The sequence below is a fragment of the Arvicanthis niloticus genome, chromosome 30 (assembly GCF_011762505.2).
Source record: "Arvicanthis niloticus isolate mArvNil1 chromosome 30, mArvNil1.pat.X, whole genome shotgun sequence".
Taxonomy (NCBI): Eukaryota; Metazoa; Chordata; class Mammalia; order Rodentia; family Muridae; genus Arvicanthis; species Arvicanthis niloticus.
The window spans coordinates 11,150,932-11,172,444 of record NC_133438.1 but is presented as its reverse complement, the minus strand read 5'-3'; the positions used below and the strand labels follow the sequence as shown (position 1 = coordinate 11,172,444).

Sequence of the window (21,513 nt, the reverse complement as noted above, 5' to 3'; positions counted from 1 at the left end):
TATAGCATTTTAATTGGCATTTCAAAAGATATTAAGTTCCCAAGAGAAAAAAAAAAAACTCAAAAGAAACATTGGGTATTAAGTATCTCTAGGGAAATAGTTGTGACTGCTGCCCAAGCATGAGAACCCAAGTTCAGACCTCCAGGAGACATTTACAAGTCCAGCACGGTGACAGGCATTTAAAACTTCAGCTTTGAGAGTGTAGAAACAAGTGTGTCATTAAATCTCATTGACTAACCAGTCTTCCATTTTGTGTTCCAGATTTAATGAGACAGCCTTGCTGAAAGAATAAAGTAGAGAGCTGTAGAGAAATGAACCAGTATCAACCTTTGGCCCCCATTGTACACACATCCACATTAACACACATGGGTACCACAAAGAGGAGGGAGAATCTGGATGATTTATTTCTTGTCCTTTTATATTAAAAATGTTACGAAGTATTATCGTTTAGAGATAAAAGTTACTTGTGGAATGCTGGACTGATTACACTATAGCTGTTACAAAGACATACTATGCCACCATAGAAAAATAGAAATTGCCTACAAATTATGCAAAGCTACTTAGGTACAAAATGGTAATAAAGACATAGATAAATTATAGGAATGATATATTTACTCCTTTGTACTTAAATATATAAATTAAAGTTCCTTTAAAATGATCTAATTATCTCTTCCTTTCATAAACATAAGCAAAACTTTCCTTAAAGGACTGATTGAAGAGTCACCAAAGCTACTCCACTGTTTAGTACTGTGAAAGACTGCTACTTCTTTCTGGTGTCACGGGGATGCCTTGCTTCTTCTTTTGCAACAGAGAACATTTCAGTTCTAGCAAAGAGAATGCCAAAGACAACATGCATACTACTTACAAATCTGGCTTGTGAGATCTGCGACTGTGAGCTTTCAAGTTTGCCAGCTTACAAGGTCAATGAATGAAACTGAGAAAAGTCACTGGAAAGTGCATGCAAAAGATGGCAGACAATGAGGAGGAAGAAATCCAGTCCATTGACTCAGGAGCAGCACCATCTGCTGATAGCAAATGCCTACAGAATTCATGGAATAAATAGTTGATGTATGTACGTAGGTTTGTCAGTTACAGCAGCCAGCACTCAGTTAAGTGCTTTTCTCTCATTTATCATTCCATTTGCTTGTGAGATTTTTAAAATGCAACCCACTTCAGACTAGAGAAACACCATACAATTACTTGTGCATAAAACATTTCCCTGGAAAAGCTCCAAGGTAGCATTCCTCTTATGACTGTATCCTGGCTTCTTCAGTTGTAGAAAAGAAAAAAGAGCCACTTTTAGGGGAAATGGCTCTCAGAATAGTAACAGAGAGTGATGGGGTATATTTAAACTTCTAGAACAACCTTAAGAGAACAGAACCAGAGTGTTACTCATCAACTAGATAACATAATTACCACCTCCAAGACTGTGGCAATATCATACCAGAATTCTAAATATAAGAAAAATGAAATAGTGTTTTTAATTGACATTTCAAAAGATTTTAATTAAGTTTCCAAAAGATAAAAAACTGAAAAGAAACACTGAGTATAAGTTTGAAGTCTAAGTGTATAAATCTGTCTGTAATTAGACCTGATGCCACTAAGGTGGCAAAGTAATATTTAAAACTATATGGGGATATTCATATTTAGCTCTGTGTGTGTGTGTGTGTGTGTGTGTGTGTGTGTGTGTGTGTGTGTATGCACACATGTCTCCATAGGATCATGTTTGGGAATGGAGGCACACTGTTGCCACAGAGGATAGAAATAGAGGGCAACCTCTGGAATCATTTCTCCATTCACCTTATTTAGATAGGAACTCCTGTCCTCATCTAGTTGACTGGACACCAAACTTCCAGGGGGTCCTTCTTAAGTTTCCCATCTCTCTGCATAGAGCTAGGATCACAATGATCATGCTGTTCATCCAGCTTTTATGTGGATTCTGGTGATGCTTCCATTCTGGTACCCATGCTTGTGCATGAAGCACTTTACCCAGTGAGCCATCTCCCCAGCTCCAGTGTAAGGAGCAAACAAGCTAATAACTAGCAGGTGATCTTCCTGAGATGGTCTCCCTCAGATTGTAATAATCCATGACAGATTTGCTACAATACACAAGGCCCAGGAAAAAAATTAGAAAAGATTCCTGCTGTTAATATGCTTTTCCTGTTATTATGAAACATATATGGCAATCACTAGGTATTAGCCCTTTTGAGTACATCTCTGCGGATCTATGAAGATGTACTATAGACAAATAGATGACTTCAATTCTTTATGATGATTCTATAAGAATTTCTACAATTACATCAATATTTATTAAGCTCTTTTATAGTGGAACTGCTACTAGGTCTCTTCTGATAGTCAAAACTACAATAAGAACTCTGTCAGTCTCCCACATGTAACCAGTCAATTACTTCTAGATAGTGACTTTCTACTATTCAGAGCACATTTCAAGAGGTAATATAACCATTAACAAAAGGTCATAAAAATAACCATTTATTATAGGTGCTAGGACAGAAGATAAACTATTGACTGAGTTTATCTATACAAAACTTCAGTAATAACTTAGTTATGGTTTTTAACTCTTGAGGAACTTATGGAGCTGTGACAGGTGATGAATGTTTAGCTAGATAATTACTCCTAATGGATATGCATGTAAACCTTCTCTGTTGTAAACTTCTTATGCGAGTTATAATTTGATTTTATGTGTGAACTTGTGATGAACTTTTTACCATATGATCACATATTCTGAAGATGTGTGCAAAAAGAACAAAGAGAGGAGGCAGAAGAATTTTCCCTTATCCTTGTTTTTCATTCATTCCACTTTTCCCCTTTTTGTTAGAGAGCTTTCATAGGAAACTTTTACAACTCAGAAATAAATGCTAAAATCACTTTGTCCTTTTTTCTTCCTGTGACTTCAAGTATCAGGCTGAAAGTTAGAGCTGAGCAATTCTTGCAGAGATAGAACAAAGGCTAGATTACTTAATTTGTGTCTGTTAGACTATAGGTGTTAATCACCTAAACCAGCAGCTTTTAAACCTCAGAATAAGCAAGAAGGTTTTTAGGACTTTTTAGAAGTTATCATCAGCATTCAGTATAGTTAAAGAGCTAGAACGTCCAGAGACCATCAGTCTTTAAAGCCACACCTACTCTGTGTCCTGTTTCAACCCGTTTCTGCTCCAGACCTGGAAGCTCCTGGCACTAAAAGCTTTGACTTGAAGATACAGAAAAAAAAAAACAAAACAAAAAAAAAAACAAGCAAACAAACAAACAAAAAAAAAAAAAAACGAGGTTCTGTTAAGAGGACTAGATGCCCAATGCATCCATATGAATGCTGGAATGAATAAAAGAAGCTGCATTCACTCATCTCTGTCCTCTAGCTCTAGATATATCTAAACACAGGCAAAGAAATGAAATTCAGAATAGCTCATTCAATGCTTGAGTTCATGATAGAGAATTGGTTTCTAGCCATTGATCAAAACCTCAATGGCGTAGAAAAAGAGAGTATAATTTCTTTACGTCCTTTTTGTAGCTTAAGTGGTTCAAGCATTTGAAGGTAAATGAAACTAATGCCTTTGTCAATGGTTGAAAGAAGACAGGTACTCAGTTTTATTGATAATTACTACTATTCTTTTACTCATCAAATATGGGTTAAGTAACTCTACAGCACGCATCTTTGAATTTGTTCAAGTTTAACACCTATGTCCCCACAAGTAGGTGTATTGAACAGATTTTTCTATTAAACATAAGAAATGGATAACAGTTTTGATCCAGTAAAAAATGTATTGACCACACACACACACACACACACACACACACACACACACATATGTATATAGAAAAATGGTGTACTAGTTAGTGTCTTGACCATTCATTGAACTGAATTTATATATAGGTTTTATATACCTAATGTCAGGTTTTAAGAGTAATTGGGAACTACTTCTGAGAATTAAACTTTCAGCCAAAACTCAAACACATCTCATCACAAAATTGAGCACTCTCAGTATTTCACTCATTTTGTTTTAGGCAAAGTAACAACTTCCTGCAAGAAAGCATACTTATCTCAGACAGCTATGCATGAGATGAGGAAAATGTGACTTTCTTTACACTGCCATTGTCACTGTTTCTCATTATAGTTCTGCCTGTGCACACAAAGTGCGGAAGTAAATGTTCCTCCCTCTAATCGGTCTGAATAAATACAAATCATGAGGCTATGTGGTTGTTTTCAAGACAGGTATCATTTCAACACTGTTTAGTCAATGCTGCCTTATAATTCAAAAATAGTTTGCAAGAAAGATGTATCTACCTATTATTCAAATGCTATATACCTGAAAACTACTAGTAGATTAGCAACCATCATAAGGAACACTGGTAACGCAGTCTGTAGGTTTACTCTGAAGCATTAAGTCCATCAACACCCACAGTTTCTTTTTTATATTCTTCCTTAGCCTCTTTAAACATGTGCTTGCACACATGTGGCTTCATTAGCTACCCACATTAACACAAAGGGTTTGGATGATGGAATGAGCTAAATCTACACTGAAGTTAATGACGCTCCTCCACTAACTGGCCTTCAACCGCAAAGCTCCAAGTCATTAGCATATACTTTTATTTTGGGAAGATACCCTGTGTAACTGGGCTTCCAAAGAGTCAGAATAACGATGTGTGTGGCAGTGTTCTTTGGTCCTTCTGCATGAATGATCAGAGCTCTCTGAGTTAGCAGGGTCCTTGAGTCAAAGGAAAGGGCTAGTGAATTGATAGCATATTCTTTATTCTTTCTCAAGTCCTACTTAATAAGGAATTTTGGAGTATCTGGCACCATGTTAGGTATTTTACATCTGAGTTTTATGTAGCAATCAGAGATCTATTCAGCCTCTTGTCACAGCCAACCCCATTGCTAGCCAGCCTGTCTTGGATGCATTATGCAGATGGAATTAGGGGATTCCAGGAAAATTGTGAAAGCAAAAGCAGAGACCCAGCAGGATAGCACCAAGGAGAATAACAGACAAGCATATCTGAAAGGCAGCAAGCAATGCTGGGAGGAGGAGAACAGATTTTAAAATTTTTATAAATTGTTTTTTCATTACTAAAGAAGTTTCCAAGAAAATAATAGATCAAGAGAAATAAAATATATTCAAAAAGAACATTATTGCTTCACTATGAATTCAAAGACTGAGCTATTCCAGGTATTTCAAACATGTTATGCTTTAATTGGCTTCCCAGGAAGGTACCTTAAGTCTCCAAGTCACATTAATTGAATCTTATATTGATTTTCAATGAAACTTCCTGTTTCTATGACTACACTAATCAATTAAATTCTTGTAAGCGGCAAGACAATTTTGTCTTTTCTTTCTCTCCAAAGAAACCTGAATATATTCTTCCTTCATATTAGGCATGAGCTAATGGTGGCCATACCTATCAAGAAAAGGCTCTGTGTTGGGCAAAACATTTGGTGCCTTTTGTGCTTTGAAAATGTTTGTTATTCTTTACAGACAAAGCATACAAACCCCCTTTGTACTAAAACTAAATGTCGTGTTAGTGTATAGTGGTATTGATAAATGGTCTCTTGGATACTAACAAAATATGTCCATCCCTTCATCCTCATGCTATATGCCAGAAAAATTAGTCAGTTGGAAATCAAGAAGGTTATTTACTAGAGAACAGACAACAGATCTTCCAGTGAACATCAACAAAGTAGAAAAATATAGGGCAGTCATTTGTGACTTAATTAGAAATGAGTCAATAATTCATGTGTATTTAAATGTGAGGATTGGAGGTAACTTTAAGCTACCTGATATCTCTTAGAGTCAATCCAGGAGTCAACAATAACAACAGAAAACAACCCTTGGGACAGGCATTGATGTCCAGACTCAGATAACCTGGACTCAACACTATAAATCAGCTGAGAAAGTGTGGCTAAATGCCTTAAACTCACTGCGGTGAAAGAACTTGATTGACTAAGGCATAGATTGGGATTTCCCAGGATCTGGTTTCTTATTCTTTGCCCCACATTTCTTCTCTTACTCATAAAATCTTTCCAAAGCAGAAAAATGATCAAGACATTCCTTTGACCCAGTTCCCTTCTGTCTAGAGAGCCAGAAGTGTCTTCTGGCCAAAGAGCACAGCTTGAAGGCTTCTATCCCAGCGATCTTAACCTGCCTTTCTGATCCCATCTACTTCAATCCACTTCTTATTGCAGCCACATCAGAATGAATTCACTATATATTTCCAATTCTCTCTAGTTCTGTGCTGTCCAAAGTATTTTCTGGATATCCCCTTTCCTAAAAGTCCCTTCTTGTTCTTGTTTCTTTAGCAAAGTTTTGCACAATCTTCCAAGCCAACACTATCTTCACAAACACCACCTTTTCATCTATGGCCGGATTGCCCACCTCATCAAAGAACAAAATACTAAACTGCTCCAAGGTAAATCATCTCACTCTTTTTTTTTCTGGCTCTCCAATTGAAATAGTATTTTATTTTATATCCACTGTGAAATTACATAGAACCTGTCTAACCACAGGGAAGAAACATTAAAAAATGTACTTATTTATATGCAACATAAAACCCAAGGTGAGGAAAAAGAGACTATTTATATTCCCAATGTCAATCAACTAGAGTTTCTCAGATTGAGGAATTACTGAATTTCCAATTTCTCAAACTTCTCAAAAAGGAAATATAGTACACACTCATTACCAAAAAAAAAAAAAAAAAAAAAAAAAAAAAAAAAAAAAAAAAGTCACCTGAAAACTCAGCTGATCCACACATCCAGACTGACTTTAGCTAAGATATCACCTGCTAGGTGCATAATAACACTTTACATTGGTGTAAAGACCTAGAGTGGTATGTAATTTCACAAGTACTTGATGTGTGGCAGGGTGGCCATGTGGATGTAGTTATGTTTGGCTCCTGAGCATATCCTGTATCCACCCTTCTTAAACTCTCTTAGTTGACTTTGTCCTGTGACCACATGTGGACCTATGCTATTTTCCATGTATCTTTATAAAGTAGCTATGAGATCTTAACTCTACTCAGGTCACTCAAAATAGTGTGCTTCAGGGGGAAAAAAGTGAGCAGGTGATATAATGACATATTATACAGATGACTTCAGAAGAAGAGAAACATGCCCTCTTCAAAACAATGGCATCCATGAATTAAACGGCATTAAAACAAATGTCCCATTGTCCATTGGGCTTACTGGAATACATTTTTATTAGACTGTCATTTATATCCATCTAATTACAAGTCATATTATAGCAGAATCGCAGTATACTTTTGCTGAGTCTAAATTTCTTAATGGCTGTAATTGACTTAGTTGGTGGGACTTACTGTTTTGGTAGTGGTGGTAGTCTTATTTCTGGTCATATAAAACAACCTATTTGAATATATAGAAATGCTCAGTAATACTTTTTTTCCCTAAATAGTAAATGCAAGCTTAACTAAAGACTTAATTTTAAAAGTCAGGTTCTGTTACTTCAGTCACAGTTATCAACTAATCAACCATAAGCCCAGCTGTGTCACAATGAAAAACTTTTAGAAATCTTAGGATACAAACACAGATACAAGAAGCAATCAACTTAGACTGAAGATAATTTGAAGGTAAATCTCGATACATCATGTGCTGGTTCTAATGAGATTTTCCCACAGCCCCTCCCAGAGGCTCAGATATCTGAATATTTGATCTCGGTTGGTCATTTGGTTATGTTTAGGAGTGTGTGGTCTTTTAGGAGGAGGTGTGTCACTGGCGAGTCAGACTTTCTTGAAAGCTTAAAGACTCATAATTTCATTTTGTCTCTCTCCTTGAGCTGGTGGGCTCAAGTTATGAGTTCCCAACTTTCTGCTCAAGTCACTTTGCCTCCACTCTATCATCAGAGACATTTAACCTCCTGGGACTACAAGCCCATATAAATTCTTTCTCCCATATGTGTCTCGGTCATGGTGTTTTATCTCAGCATCAGAGCAAAAACTCATACAGGGTGTCAAACACATTCTCAAGAAGTCCCCTCTTTTAAAATATCTGTTTCTTTAATACAGCTGTGAATCAGGATATTTAAGCCTGCTTACAGAGTCTGTAGTTTGGAGAAAAGGGTGGCTGAGAATCTTATAAAGAATGAAGAGAAGGAAGCCCCACATGTACAATAGAAACCTGTGCAGAGAATGGAGATCATTCTCTCTAACCACAAACACAGTTTTAATATGATAATTTAATATGTAATTCCTGCTGGGTTCACACCAAGCACTTAAAGTTCTGACAATAGTCACAAAAATGAGAACTTCCCACAAAACCCTATGATGCTTGTTTTTTCAGCAATAACTTATGAAGTTATTAAAGGGGCTCCCATCTAACATGTGTTGAATGTCATATGAGTTCCCCATTGTTCCCATAACTGTAGGCCTACCCCAGCTTCCATACAAATAAAAATGAGACCCGTGCTAAACAGAAATAAGAATTGTGGTAAGTGATCATTCTATGTTATGTGGCAGTTAGGGATAATCAGTTTTATTTGCAAGTTGAAGAACACTTGCATGATAGGCACACTGGAGACTATGCATTATGCTTATCCTCTCTCAGTTCTTATTAACAGTCTCTGGGGAGTAATAAAAAGATAAGACAGTGGCAAGGCTGGCTCATCGAGAGCAAGTCAGGACTCTTGCTTTAGGATAAACCTCTGTGAAGAAGAATGGTTTCTCTAAATCTGTACAAAGGCAGGCCACAAACTTGAATTAAATTTAGTTAAGGTGTCCTTCAGCAAAGAGGAGGCACCTTGTTAAAAGGTACGTGGTCTTCAGTGTAACTGCCTGCACACCCCAGAAAAGAGCAAATGAGATATAGATTATTTTGCTTTCTTTACCATTTAAAGAAAGAGTGGCATCTTCCATTAGGGAACATTAAGTTATAATTTGTTATTTTAAAATAAAGATTTTATCTGACTGATTAATGTTAAATTGAGTATGTCAAGAATGTGTGTTGGGGCTATGTGAAATAAGTACCAATAATATCATTTTAGTGAACTTACAAATGTTCCCGCTCAAAAACCAGTTCTACAAATTATGCAAGTAGAAAGTAGTAGAAAGGAAGAGCAATAGGACATTCTAAAAGTTTATAAAAAAAAAAAAACTTACAGAGAAGGATTATGCATGCATAATGATTTATTTTTCAACTTATAATTCCTAGCAAGTTAAATAGTATTCTCAAGGAAGGTGTACCATTATTATATAAATTGTATATCACAGCCCTTGTTTACCAATGAAGAGATAACAATCAATAACTAATTATGTCTAAAGAAATGTTTCAAAGCAAATATTTTTATACCTTAAAGAGCAGGAGAGTCATTGATGAATTTTAGTTAGCATGATTCAACCTCAAATTCACTAGTTTAATAGTCACTAAACAAAATTTTGATAATTTGCTAACATAACAAAAAAATTAAAACAACATCAACAACAAACAATTCTAAATATTACTACATCAAAACCAAAAAATTAATGTTGTATGTTCCATGTATCAAGACAAAAATATCCATTTAACTCTTATATTCATGTGTAACTATAGGACTTTCTGTGACCACCTCAATTCAAAAATAGTGACTAGGTATTGTTTCTCATTTGCTTGTAACTAAATTATTCCATTTATACTAATCCAAGTCATGCCACATGGCTGGTTAATTATATCTCCTTCCTTGCCGGCATGCTGCTTCTTCTGTTTGGCTGCCAAAGCCTCCCATGCCTAACTCCCATAGTTTTTATCTCTTCTCATAAGTTCCACCTTCTACTGCCTTTGTTATAGGCCATCAGCTTTTTAATGAACCAACCAGAAGGAGAGAGAGAGAGAGAGAGAGAGAGAGAGAGAGAGAGAGAGAGAGAGAGAGTGTGTTTACAAAATAAGATGTGTCCATATGAACAACAAAACCAAAGTTCAGTCTGCAGTCAACTCTTTGGGCATAGGAATCAGCAAGTAAATAACATGATGACAATCTTAACCAAGTGCACAAAGACATCCTTCAGCACTTATGTGTCCACATAAAGCAGGCTCCTGCAAGAAATCACAAACCTTCTTTATTACAAGACTCTCATCCTGTATTCTCTTTGTTTGTTTGATCCTTATTTAATTATTTCTTTGAGAATTTGTACTAAAAATCTATAACCTTTGGTTTGGGGGTTTTATTATTCCATAAGATATCCAATATTCTAACATACAAGGCAAGTATCACACAGGAGACAAAGAAACAATAGCAGTGATGTGCCCTTACCTGAAGACCTTCAATTGCAAGTCGCAGCATGCTTGGTGTAAGCTTAGAAGCTTGCTTGAAAGTAAAATTACTCCAGTCTATGATCAAAACAAAACCATTTACTTGAAGCTCTGGGTCTTCAATCATGGCTTCTAAAGAAAGTAAGATGGCACGCAAAATATCCACCAATGTGTACCTATAAACAACAGAGAAGTATTGAGTCTAACAGACACTTGTCATAGCCACTTGGATAAAAATTATTGAGGCTTTATATTTAGGTGCATTTTGGGAAAGTTGTTATTGATTTTTTGTTTGATTTTACTAATTTTTAGCAAACTAAACATTCTCTTTAAAAGACCTCGAGTTTTTTTTTTTTTTTTTTTTTTGGAATATTTTTTTTAAATTGGTTTTTAAAAAGAGATTGTCTTAAATAGACCATGAGAACAAAGTAGAAATTAGCAAGTAGGAGTTGTAGCAGAGATTCAGCAGTTAAAAAGTTTACTAGTATGCATTTCACTTGCCAAGTTCAATTCCCAACAATCATGTCCAGTGGCTCACAACCTTCTGTAACTTTATTTGTAATGGAATGCAATGACACTGTTGTGTAAGCTGCACTGATGTAACATACCACCTGTCACTAAAAAGTATATACACAATTTAAAATAACAAAAATAAAATTTAAGACATGAAGCATATATTCTACCCAATCAAATAACAATGCTTTTGAAAACACTACAGCTAATTTTCCTCTAGATCATTACACAGTTTCTAAAATCTCATTTTAACTACCTCCAAAGGTAAGCATCACATTTTCCATTAAGGATTTTTCAGGATATGTACACTTTATTTGGTCATACAGTTGGCATTCCATGTGTGTGAAACATGCATCTGAGCATTCAGTCAACTGATAATGAAACACAATCTGTAAATGTATAAACCATGAACATGTATGGACACTTATTATCATCCAATAAATGTAACTATTTACCTACCTTTTGTATGTCATTAGAAATTGCAAATCATCAAGAGATACTTAGAGACACTAAGCTATACAATAAGAAGCTTTGACATTATACACATACAAGTGTACACTTATACAAGTACATTGCCATTTTAGAGAAAAGACCTAAGCATCTTCAGATTTTGTTGTCTATGTGGAATGCTTAAACCATGCTCAAAGGACACTGGCTAATGTCTTAACAAAATGGTAAATGCTGGGACCTTCAGGACAGTTCTTAAGGTTGCATAAAAGAACTCTAAAACCATGAGTTCAAAAAAACATAATTTTTCAACTATGCAAAAATATAAGAATGCAATATGAATTGTATAAGGAGCCTTGGAGATCTAAAAGAACAGAAAGCAGCTACACTATGAATCAGCCTGTCAGAAAGATACAAAAAGCCTGTCTGAAAGATACAAAGACAGGCAAATACAAATGCAGGCAGATTTTTGAGTTCAGGGTCAGCCTAGGACACAGTAAGTCAAGACCCAGGCACAGTAGGAATAATAATTTCAAGACAGGGTCCCACCCAGATAGCTTATTGTCTGTACTTAACAGAAGCAGACAGATCTCTGAATTCCTTTGCAGTATTAAAAGTGAATGTGTGCTTACTGTTTCCTAAGAATTAAGGGCTGGGGTCACAGAATGCTGATTCATAGAATAATAAAAAGGAAACCTGGAGTAAATAACTGGGTTGACTTGAAAAATGAAAGGCTGTGCTTATGATCTGCAAGAGATGAGCTATCCAGAAAATGTTTTAGAATAGCAAGAGAGAACTGCTTGAAAAACCGTCTTGAGCAGAACATAGAGAGCTGTCTGGAGCTCTCCAGAGAGAGAAGATCAGAGAAAAGGAAAGCAGAACAGAAAGAAAACAGACTGGAAAGCTGTCTGGAGCAGAGCATAGGCCACTAGCTTGAAGCCACGTTTGACTTTGAGTTATTTGTTTTCATTACTCCCAGACACTTCTCACAGAACCCCTCTTCAAACCAAGGTGTTCTTTAGCAACATACAGCAACAAAATAAAGGTGACATATGAAAAATTCATACTAAGAACATGCTAAATGGAGAAAAAAATGAGCAGTTATATTAAAATAGGAACAAGATGGGGCTTTATTCACACTGTTGCCATTCCTATTCAATAGACTATACAAAGTCTTAGTTCAAGCAATAAGATAACAAGTAAACATGTAACAAACGAAGTCAAAGTTTCCTTGTTTGCCCATTATTTAGTTCTAAATATTAAAAAAGTAATAAGTAGATCAGAAAACTTATAGAAGCTATTAAACTTTCAGCAAAGGAGCAGGATACAAAATTTAAAAATAAATTGCTTTCATTCATAAAACAAAAACAAAACAAACAACAGATTGTCTTTCATTAGAAACAAATGGGCATCTAAGAAATAATAGTAAAATAAACAAACTAGAATAGAACAAAACAGAAGAAGAGCCACAGATAAAGCACCAGGAACATATGAATGCAAAGGACACACACACTGGAACACACAGGAATCCCAGAAAAACACAGAACTGGTAGCCACAGTCGATATGCAAAGGACCTGTAAGCTTTTGGTTTAGAGATGCGGACCATGTGTTCACTTTTTTTCAGTTCTAGAATTGTATCTGGTACAGACTCCTCCAGCTTCTGTGCATGCTGCCTCAGTCTCTGGGAGTTTATATGTGCATTATTCAAATGCACATATAAACTGTTTTTAAAAGGCCTGTTTCCTTGGTGTCTCCATCCCTTTGGCTCTGGTTAAGAGGGCGATGGTGGGGGAGAAACTGAGGTGAATAGAAAGAGGAGAAACCATAATCATAATACATGATATGAAAAAAAAAACCTATTTCCTTTTTTTTCTTTTTTCTTTTTTTTATTAGATATTTTATTTACACTTCAGATGGCATCCCCTTTCCCCATTCCTCCCCACCCCCCTTAGGAAACCCCTATCCCATGCCCCCTTTTCCTTTTTGCATTTATACATTTTTTAAAAATAATGTTAGTCATAGGCTTTATAAGTTTGGAATTGTTCAATCAGAGGTGTAACCCACTGACCACCCTAGATATAACAACTATCTTTGACTGGTGGAGATACTTGAACCTCTGCCTCCCTGTCTCCCCCCTCTTTCTCTCTTTCTTCACCTAGCTTCTCCCCTCTTCTTACTCCTTTTCTTCCTCTCAGTACTCCTCCTACCTTAGCTCCTCCTACACTTCACCCTTCCTGTTAAAATGAAACTTTTCTCTCAAAATACAATTAGAACATAATTATGCCAATTTGTACCAGTGAGGTACAGGATAGTCCTAATACCCAGTCCATCCTTTTGTTGACTAACCAGCTCCTCTGTCATCTATTCTAACTAAAACATGTAGTTCTGAACCTGGCTTTAGGATGAATGTCAGCTGACGACCATCCACTCAAGTCTTTTCTCTTAAGGTCAATAGCTATATGTTTTCAACCCCATCAGAAATCCAGAATGACTGAGTTAACTATAATTGTGGGAAGCACAAAGCATAGCTTCTAAAACTTAGCCAATTTATAGAGACCTCTGAACACCTGGACACTCCCTATACTACAAAACGTTGGAGCGTCTGTTCTTCTGCCTTCTGGCCCAGGATCATCTGACAGACCTTAGTGCTGCAGAATTTTTAAGGGCTGATTACTCTGTCGACTATTCTGCAAGTGTGTCCTTTTCTGGACAGTAATTTGTCTGTAGATGGAAAGAGGCAATTCTTGTCTAGTGGCTGTCTCACCACAACTGGAGTAACTCCAAAGATGCTCAATTTCTTTTTTTTATTTTATATTTTATTTACATTTCAGATGCCATCCCCTTTCCCCATTTCCCCTCCCTAGAAAATCCCTATCCCATGCCCCCTTTTCCTTTTTCCTTTTATACAATTTTTTAAATGTTAATCAAAGGATTTATAAGTTTGGTAATGCTCAATCAGAAGTGTAATCTAATACCCAACCTAGATATATAAACTATCTTTGACTGGTGGAGACATGTGAACATCTGCCTCCATGCCACCCTTTCTCTCTCTTTCTCTCTCTCATCATCTAGCTTCTCCTCTCCTTCATCTTCTCCTCTCCTTACTCCTTCTCTTCCTCTCAGTAAGCTATGCTTAGTGCTTCCCATAATTTCAGTTAATTCAGTCATTTTGGATTTCTGACAGGGTTGAAGACCTATAGTCTCATAGCCAATCCTGGCTATTTACTTTGAGAGAAAAGATATGAGTGGATGGTTTTCAGCTGACATTCATTCTAAAGCCAAGAAAAAAGCCAGGTTCAAAACTAAGTGTCTTAGTTAGGAGAGATGACAGAGGCTCTGGTTAGTCAACAAAATGATGGACTGGGTATTAGGACTATCATGTACCTCACTGGTACAATTAGGAATAATCAATTTTTTCTTAGAATTCAATACAGGAAGCTGTCAGGAGCAGACAGGTCTCTAATCAAAATGAACATTACTACAAAAATGTTTGTAAAGTCAATTCTGTGGACTTCTGACGTTTTGAAAACCAACTATCCATGTAAGGTAATCTGGACTGTTGTCTGTTAACTCCTCTCAGCTATTTCTAGATAACACATAGAAAACACCCTAACAATAAACTCCAAGCCATGAATTTGCTATAGTCCCTTAACTCACAGGCTAACCATCTCGAATCTGTTAAAAAAGTTAAAGAAGGACTGGGTCTAAGCCTTGTATTCCTAAATGTGTTATGCAGGTACAATGCCTATGAGAGTATCAATATTCGTCTCACTTTCATATCAATAAGAAGCTCATACCAGTGAAAACCTTAAATTAAAAGTATATTTTTAAATGAATTTGAAAGGTCATGTTCTGCATGGATGGACAGTTCTGCTCCTATAATCTTTAGGCCATTATTAAATAAAATCTTAATGTCTATTAAACGAAATCCTCTTTGATGAGCTGTTTGTCAGGGAATCCCTATGGGACAACAAAATTATGGCAGTTCCTACCATTCCTTTTGCTGGCCCACCAGAATTTTATAAGAACCTATTTAGACTGGCAGTAAGTTGGAAGCTTCTTCCCTGGTGGCTAGCTTGTATAGTACCAGAAGAAGTCATGCATGGAACCAGAAGAGAAAAGGCATCAACAGTCTTACATACAATGCCAGCTTACAAGGGGGAGATAGGTGCTTTTGTGCACTAGTGACATACATGACTGCTATGGAGATAGTCAACCACTCGCTTATTTGCTTTAAGGTTTCACTGAGGACAATCCATTCCTGGTACATAAACCCAGCCAAAAAAAAAAAAAAAAAAAAAAAAAAAAACAATAGCTAGAGAAATGGTGAGTCATAGGTCTCGGGGATCTAATTAATTCTTTTACTTAGCTAAACTGATATCATCAAACTACCTTCCTATTGCTATTCCAAGGCATGCATGAGAGAGAAACTGTTCATTCCAGCCAACAGTTATGAATACAGACTCTAATGGCTTCTCAGGGTGCTGAGGGTAAATTTAAGTGCACATCTTTGAACAAGACATTTCTTTTATCTGTAATATAACCGTCTACACTGTGACTTGGGGGGGGGTGGATTCTAATCTTAGGAACTGGTAGAATGGGTAATGAGATAAGAGCCTGACCTTTGAATTTGACCCCTAGGACCCTGCTGATGGAAGGAGAGAAGTGGCTCTCAAACGTTGTTTTCTGACCTACAGAGAAGCTGTAGCGTGTGCACAGCAAAACCCATACTGCCCCACACAAATTTGAGTAGAGTTATCATCTTACATATTTGAGAAATATTTTTATTTATTTTTATTTTCTTCACTGTGTAAAAAGGAGAAGACAGAATATAAGAACCAGAAGATAGGGCATTGCTAACTTCAGGGGAAAATACAACAAGTCAAGGCAGATACTTTCTAATGGGTCTGTCAACAGTCAGGGATGGACTGGGAAAGGGGTAAGCTATCCTGAGGTCTCATTATTGAACTGTCTCCAGATAAATTCTTGGAGGGCTGGAGTTGTCTCCAGTTGTGTGCCCACCAGTGAACCTGCTAGGATCTAATGGATAATTCCAAACCAGCGATGGATGGGGAAGGGTTGTTAGAAGTGGGAGGGAAATAAGAGAACATGGGAAGTAATGATGCCTCAGTTCTCATGTCAGGGTATATGGCTCAAGATGGCTGCAAAGCTGATAGCCGCTTTCTGCTAAAAGTCGGCCCCCAACAAAGTAAGAGTAAAGAGAATGCATTATATACACATTCATAATCAGCAGCAAAAGCTTTTAAAAAGAATGATCTTATGCTAGACTATCTGTCTGCATAAAAAGTAAGCATCAAAAGATTATATTCAACTATCTGGAATATATCCAGGGTTCTGCATGCCTCAGTGTAAGAAGCCTAAAAATATTTCTCAACTATATAAGATAGAAACACTACTCAAAATTTGAATTACACTTATTCATTTGAGTGAGAGGAGAGTGGGTACTGGTGTGCATGTGTTACAGGTCAGAAAAAAAGCTTTGGGAGCCAGTTCTCTCCTTCCATCAACAGGGTCCTAATTGTCAAATTCGAATGTCAAGCTTAGTGTCCAGTGCCTTTATCCCATTACCCATCTTACCATTTCCTAAGATTAGTAAACTTTTTGGAGAGTTGAAGAGTTCTATAGCTTATGTGCCTTGACTCTGTGCAGTGTGCATGTCTATCTCTAGTACCACTCATGGCTTCATTATAACCATGATGCTCTGACAGTGTTGTGAACTGAAGCTTGTAAGCATGCAGAGACAGGCAAGTTAGATCAGAAATAATACATTTTAGGTTAAAATTGGGCACCTTCTCAAAAAAATCAAGTTAATTTCTGAAATTCACAATAAAACCATGTTAAAGACAAAAATTTTAATTCACATAAACCTAATTTGGATATTCTCCCATAGGGATGATTTAATCCTTGCATTACCCATAAGAATCTCAAATGTTATTGATATGAAGACATTATAAAATGTAATTTGAATATGAAATATGTTTCAAAGGAGTGATTAGTTTGTATGTAGTGAAAAGTAATCATGGCTCCAGTAAGGACAAAACAAGAGGCAGTTTGTTTCAAGAAACTTGCTTCCTCCTTCCAAACTGTGTCAAAATCAAGAGACTTATACACATAATTATTTCAAAAGGAATTAAATAAGGAAAATCACAGTATCAATAAAGAGGAGCCTCTGGCTTTCAGGCTTTCTATGAGGAAATTTAACCTCTTGAAAGATATCCAATATTTTGCTCCAAAAAGGGAACTAAATGGTCTTATAAATAAATCATTTTAATTTTTAAGTCTGAGAAAAGAAACATTGAAAAGTTCTAAACTAACTGCATTCAGAGGGCAGGCCAACAGCACTCTTGACTTCCTCTGGTCCTTTGTTGTCAAACATGTCATATTCTCACTATTAGCAACTCAGCAGGCACTGGCTTAATAGAACATTATTAAACAGATTCCTGCCAATGCCCGTAAAATACCATCCACAAAGACATAACATCTACTAAAACAAATCCACCTCTTTAGGAATCTTACCATCATTTTCTTTTTAAAATTCTTTTCAGATTCCTTTTTTTTTTTTAAAATTAAAGTTCACTTCAATGAAATATTTCACATGCTTATGTTTGGACTTTAGACCTAAATTGTGTGAGTTCAGCCATTGCTGTCCTTCTCTTATGTACTAGGAGTCATGAATAAAACTAGCACATTGTTGCAGCTCCTGACTTCCAGCTGTGCTTCCCAAAATAGTATGAACCAAGGCTTAAATCAGTTGAAAGAAAATTCAGAGCACATAATAAGAGGAAATCATGGTAACCATGTAAACCCATTGCTCTCAATGGAAATTAAAATTTCTATGTGTTTAAAAAAAAAGAACTATTGATAGCTACTTACTTCTTACTCACCGTGTAGTCTAAACTGAACCCCTTGTGAAGCCTATGTGTCATAAAAATCAGTACTCCTTACAGACTATAATACATCCCTGAATTCATAAATTGGGGTTACTTTTATTTAACTTAATGTCTAAAGATAACACTTGTAGCTGTAAAAATACAAAATAAAAGTGGGAACTTTTATTTCTCTAACCCCAACTTCTTTTTGTATGTTGAAGAAGTTGTTTAATATCACTAAGATTTTATTTCCTTTTTGTTAAAAAATTAAAGATAATACCATTGACTTCATAAGACATCATACAAAGTGTGTAGGCTTGTACCAACCACAGACCTCAAACTCTGGTGTTAAGTTCAATGATTTCTGCAGATTTTAGTTTTTTTTTTCTACATTCACTTAATCTATACTTGATGTGTGAACCTTTCAACCATATAGTCTTAATCTCACAAAAAAAAATTATAGGGTGAAAATAGAATAAATTATAAAGCTTTTAGCAGGGCTTGGCATATAATGAAAACAAGAGGAATATTTACATGAGACTGCCTTGCTCTGCAATATTACACAGAACTATTTCTCCTTCTACTTTCCCAAAAATTGTTCTGTTTTGTTGCTTCCACTCATTCCTTCCATCTCCCTAATGGAGAAATCAAATTTGGTATCTCAGTCTCATGCAGTATCTCACAGAATTCCAAAGTCATGTTTTTGCCCTAGGCCAATATACTGAGTAAGGCCTTATTGGTGGACTTAGCCAGTGCCCTCCTTAAATATACCCTCATCTTCCCAGCTACTGTGTAAAACATCAGCACTTCAGTATCCCTTAACTGAAATATTACATATTGATGCAACTCATTCCAATGCCACCCAAACCAACTGTCCCTCTGGGATTGCCTGCATTAAGAACTTAATAAATAATAACTCAGTTATTCCATATCCTTTTGAAACTATGTTTATTCACCATATCACAGCTATTCCTTTCTCTATATTCATGTATACCCTTCATCAAAGTTAGCCTAACACCTCAGTTGTCATTAAACCACATTTTTCTATTATTGAAAATATTTTCTGTTGGAAAGGTGCTTGAGGTTGAAACAGACACAGAATTGCCTTTATTTATGCCACAGTGTATCATTAGTGCTAAAGCTGATAAACATATCTAGTATTTTTGGTTTTTTTAATTTATTTTTTATTGAATATTTTATTTACATTTCAGATGCCATTCCCTTTCCCTATTTCCCCTCCCTAGAAAACCCCTATCCCATACCCCCTTCTCATTTTTGCTTTTATACAACTTTTTTAATGTCAACCAAAGGCTTTATAAGTTTGGTAATGCTCAATATCAATCAGAAGTGTAACCTAATACCATATATATATATATATATATATATATATATATATATATATATATATATTCAACTATCTTTGACTGGCGGCGACATGTGAATATCCACCTCCATGTCTGGCCCCCCTCTCTCTTTCTCTCTTATCACCTAGCTCCTCCTCTCCTTCTCCTCCTCCTCTCCTTACTCCTCCTCTCTGTACTCCTCCCATCTTAGCTCCTCCTACATATCACCCTTCCTGTTAAAATAAAACTTTTCTCTCAAAATACAGTTAGAGCATAACTATACTAATTTATGTCTGTAAGGTGCAAGATAGACCTAAGAATTGCCTCTTTCCATCTACAGACAAAATACTGTCCAGAAAAAGACACACTTGCAGAATAGTCGACTGATTATATCTGCCAAGACAGAGTAATCAGCCCTTAATAATTCTGCATCACTAGGTCTGTCAGATGATCCTGGGCCAGAAGGCTGAACATCAGATGCTCCAACATTCTGTACTATAGGGACTGTCCAGCTATCCAGCAGTCTCTATAAATTGGCTATGTTTTAGAAGCTATGCTTTGTGCTTCCCATAATCTCAGTTAACTCAGTCATTCTGGATTTCTGATGGAGTTGAAAACTTATAGTCTCATAGACAAACCTTGCTATTTACTTTGAGAGAAAACATTTGAGAGGATGGTTTTCAGCTGGCATTCATCATAAAGCCAAGAAAAAAAAAAAAGCCAGGTTCAGAACTAAGTCTTTTATTTAGGAGAGATGACAGAGGTTCTGCTTAGTCAACAAAATGACAGACTGGGTATTAGGTCTATCTTGCATCTTACTGACATATCTAGTATTTTTATAGCACCAAATGGTGATAAATAATAATAATAATAATAATAATAATAATAATAATAATTTAAGTAATAACTAAGATTTTAAAGCAATTTCAAATATGTTGTTCAATCTTGACATAATAATGAAATCTCAGCTAGGTTTGATTATATTATCTTGCAAAGGACAAGATGGATCTAAAAGAATTTCAGGTTTTTCCAGAATCTTAATGGAAAGAAAGAGCAGAACCGATATTAAAATCCAGCATCCTTCTGTCACCACTTAGACAAGCTTCTTTCCATTTCTTTTGGTGCTGTATACTTGAACAATTTAATGGACTTTATCTGTATTTTTGTGTCAGAATGTAGGAGATTCAGAAGTCAAAACACCAACATGGCACCTTCCTTTGGTGCCAGGAATGTTCCAACCTAGCCAGAGTAAGAAATTTTGTAAAGGGAAACTACGAACACATCAAAAAGAGTCAGAATAGAAGTGGCTCAGTCTGCAAGCCATGGAAGAAATAAAGATTCTGAAGTTTTTAATCTGTCTGGCGTCTGTCTCCAAACATAGATTAGCTGCTGCTGGGGGATGGAGGTCAAGCAAGAAGAAAACCACGGGAATGAGACAGTCACACAAAAGGTTTCACTCCATGGAGAAAAATGGCAAAAAGCATGCACCTGCTGCAACAAAAATGGAAACAGATTCATGCTGAATAAGCACAAACACATCAGGAATTTTGTGAGCTGCTATTCTAACCAAATGACACTTACTACAATCTTTGCTTTCAGAATGTTTTTTTCACCTTAGGTTTTGTTCCTTCCCCCACATAGTCTCTATAGTCTGAAGTTTAAACAAAATTTTTCTTTAATCACATGTGGATTTTTTTAAGCTATTAAGGTTGATTTATGTTGGGCACTACCTATACATGAAAAGTGCCTGATTTGCTAGTTAGAGAAAACCAGGGTGTGGGTCCTTAACATCGTGTATGCAAGATGCAGAGTGGTTTTGAATAAATAAATGGATGGATAAATGTATGTATGTATGGATGGATGGATGGATGGATGGATGGATGGGCGGGTGGGTGGGCGGGCGGGTGGGCGGGCAGATGAATGGATGGATGGGTGGATGGGTGGATGGGTGGGCGGGCGGATGGATGGATGGATGGATGGATGGATGGATGGATGGATGGATAGATGGATGGATGGATGGATGGGCGGGTGGGTGGGCGGGCGGGTGGGCGGGCAGATGAATCGATGGATGGGTAGATG

At 36.4% G+C, this 21,513-nt stretch overlaps 1 protein-coding gene across 1 annotated transcript in view; it reads right to left on the bottom strand.

Moving 5' to 3' along the window:
• Clvs2 (clavesin 2) overlaps positions 1-21,513 on the bottom strand; it is a 102,718-nt gene that overhangs the window by 65,963 nt on the left and 15,242 nt on the right. Inside the window, exon 3 of the mRNA XM_076927907.1 lies at positions 10,242-10,416. Within this exon, the coding sequence (XP_076784022.1) occupies positions 10,242-10,416 (175 nt within the window). The remainder of the gene's footprint in view (positions 1-10,241; positions 10,417-21,513) is intronic.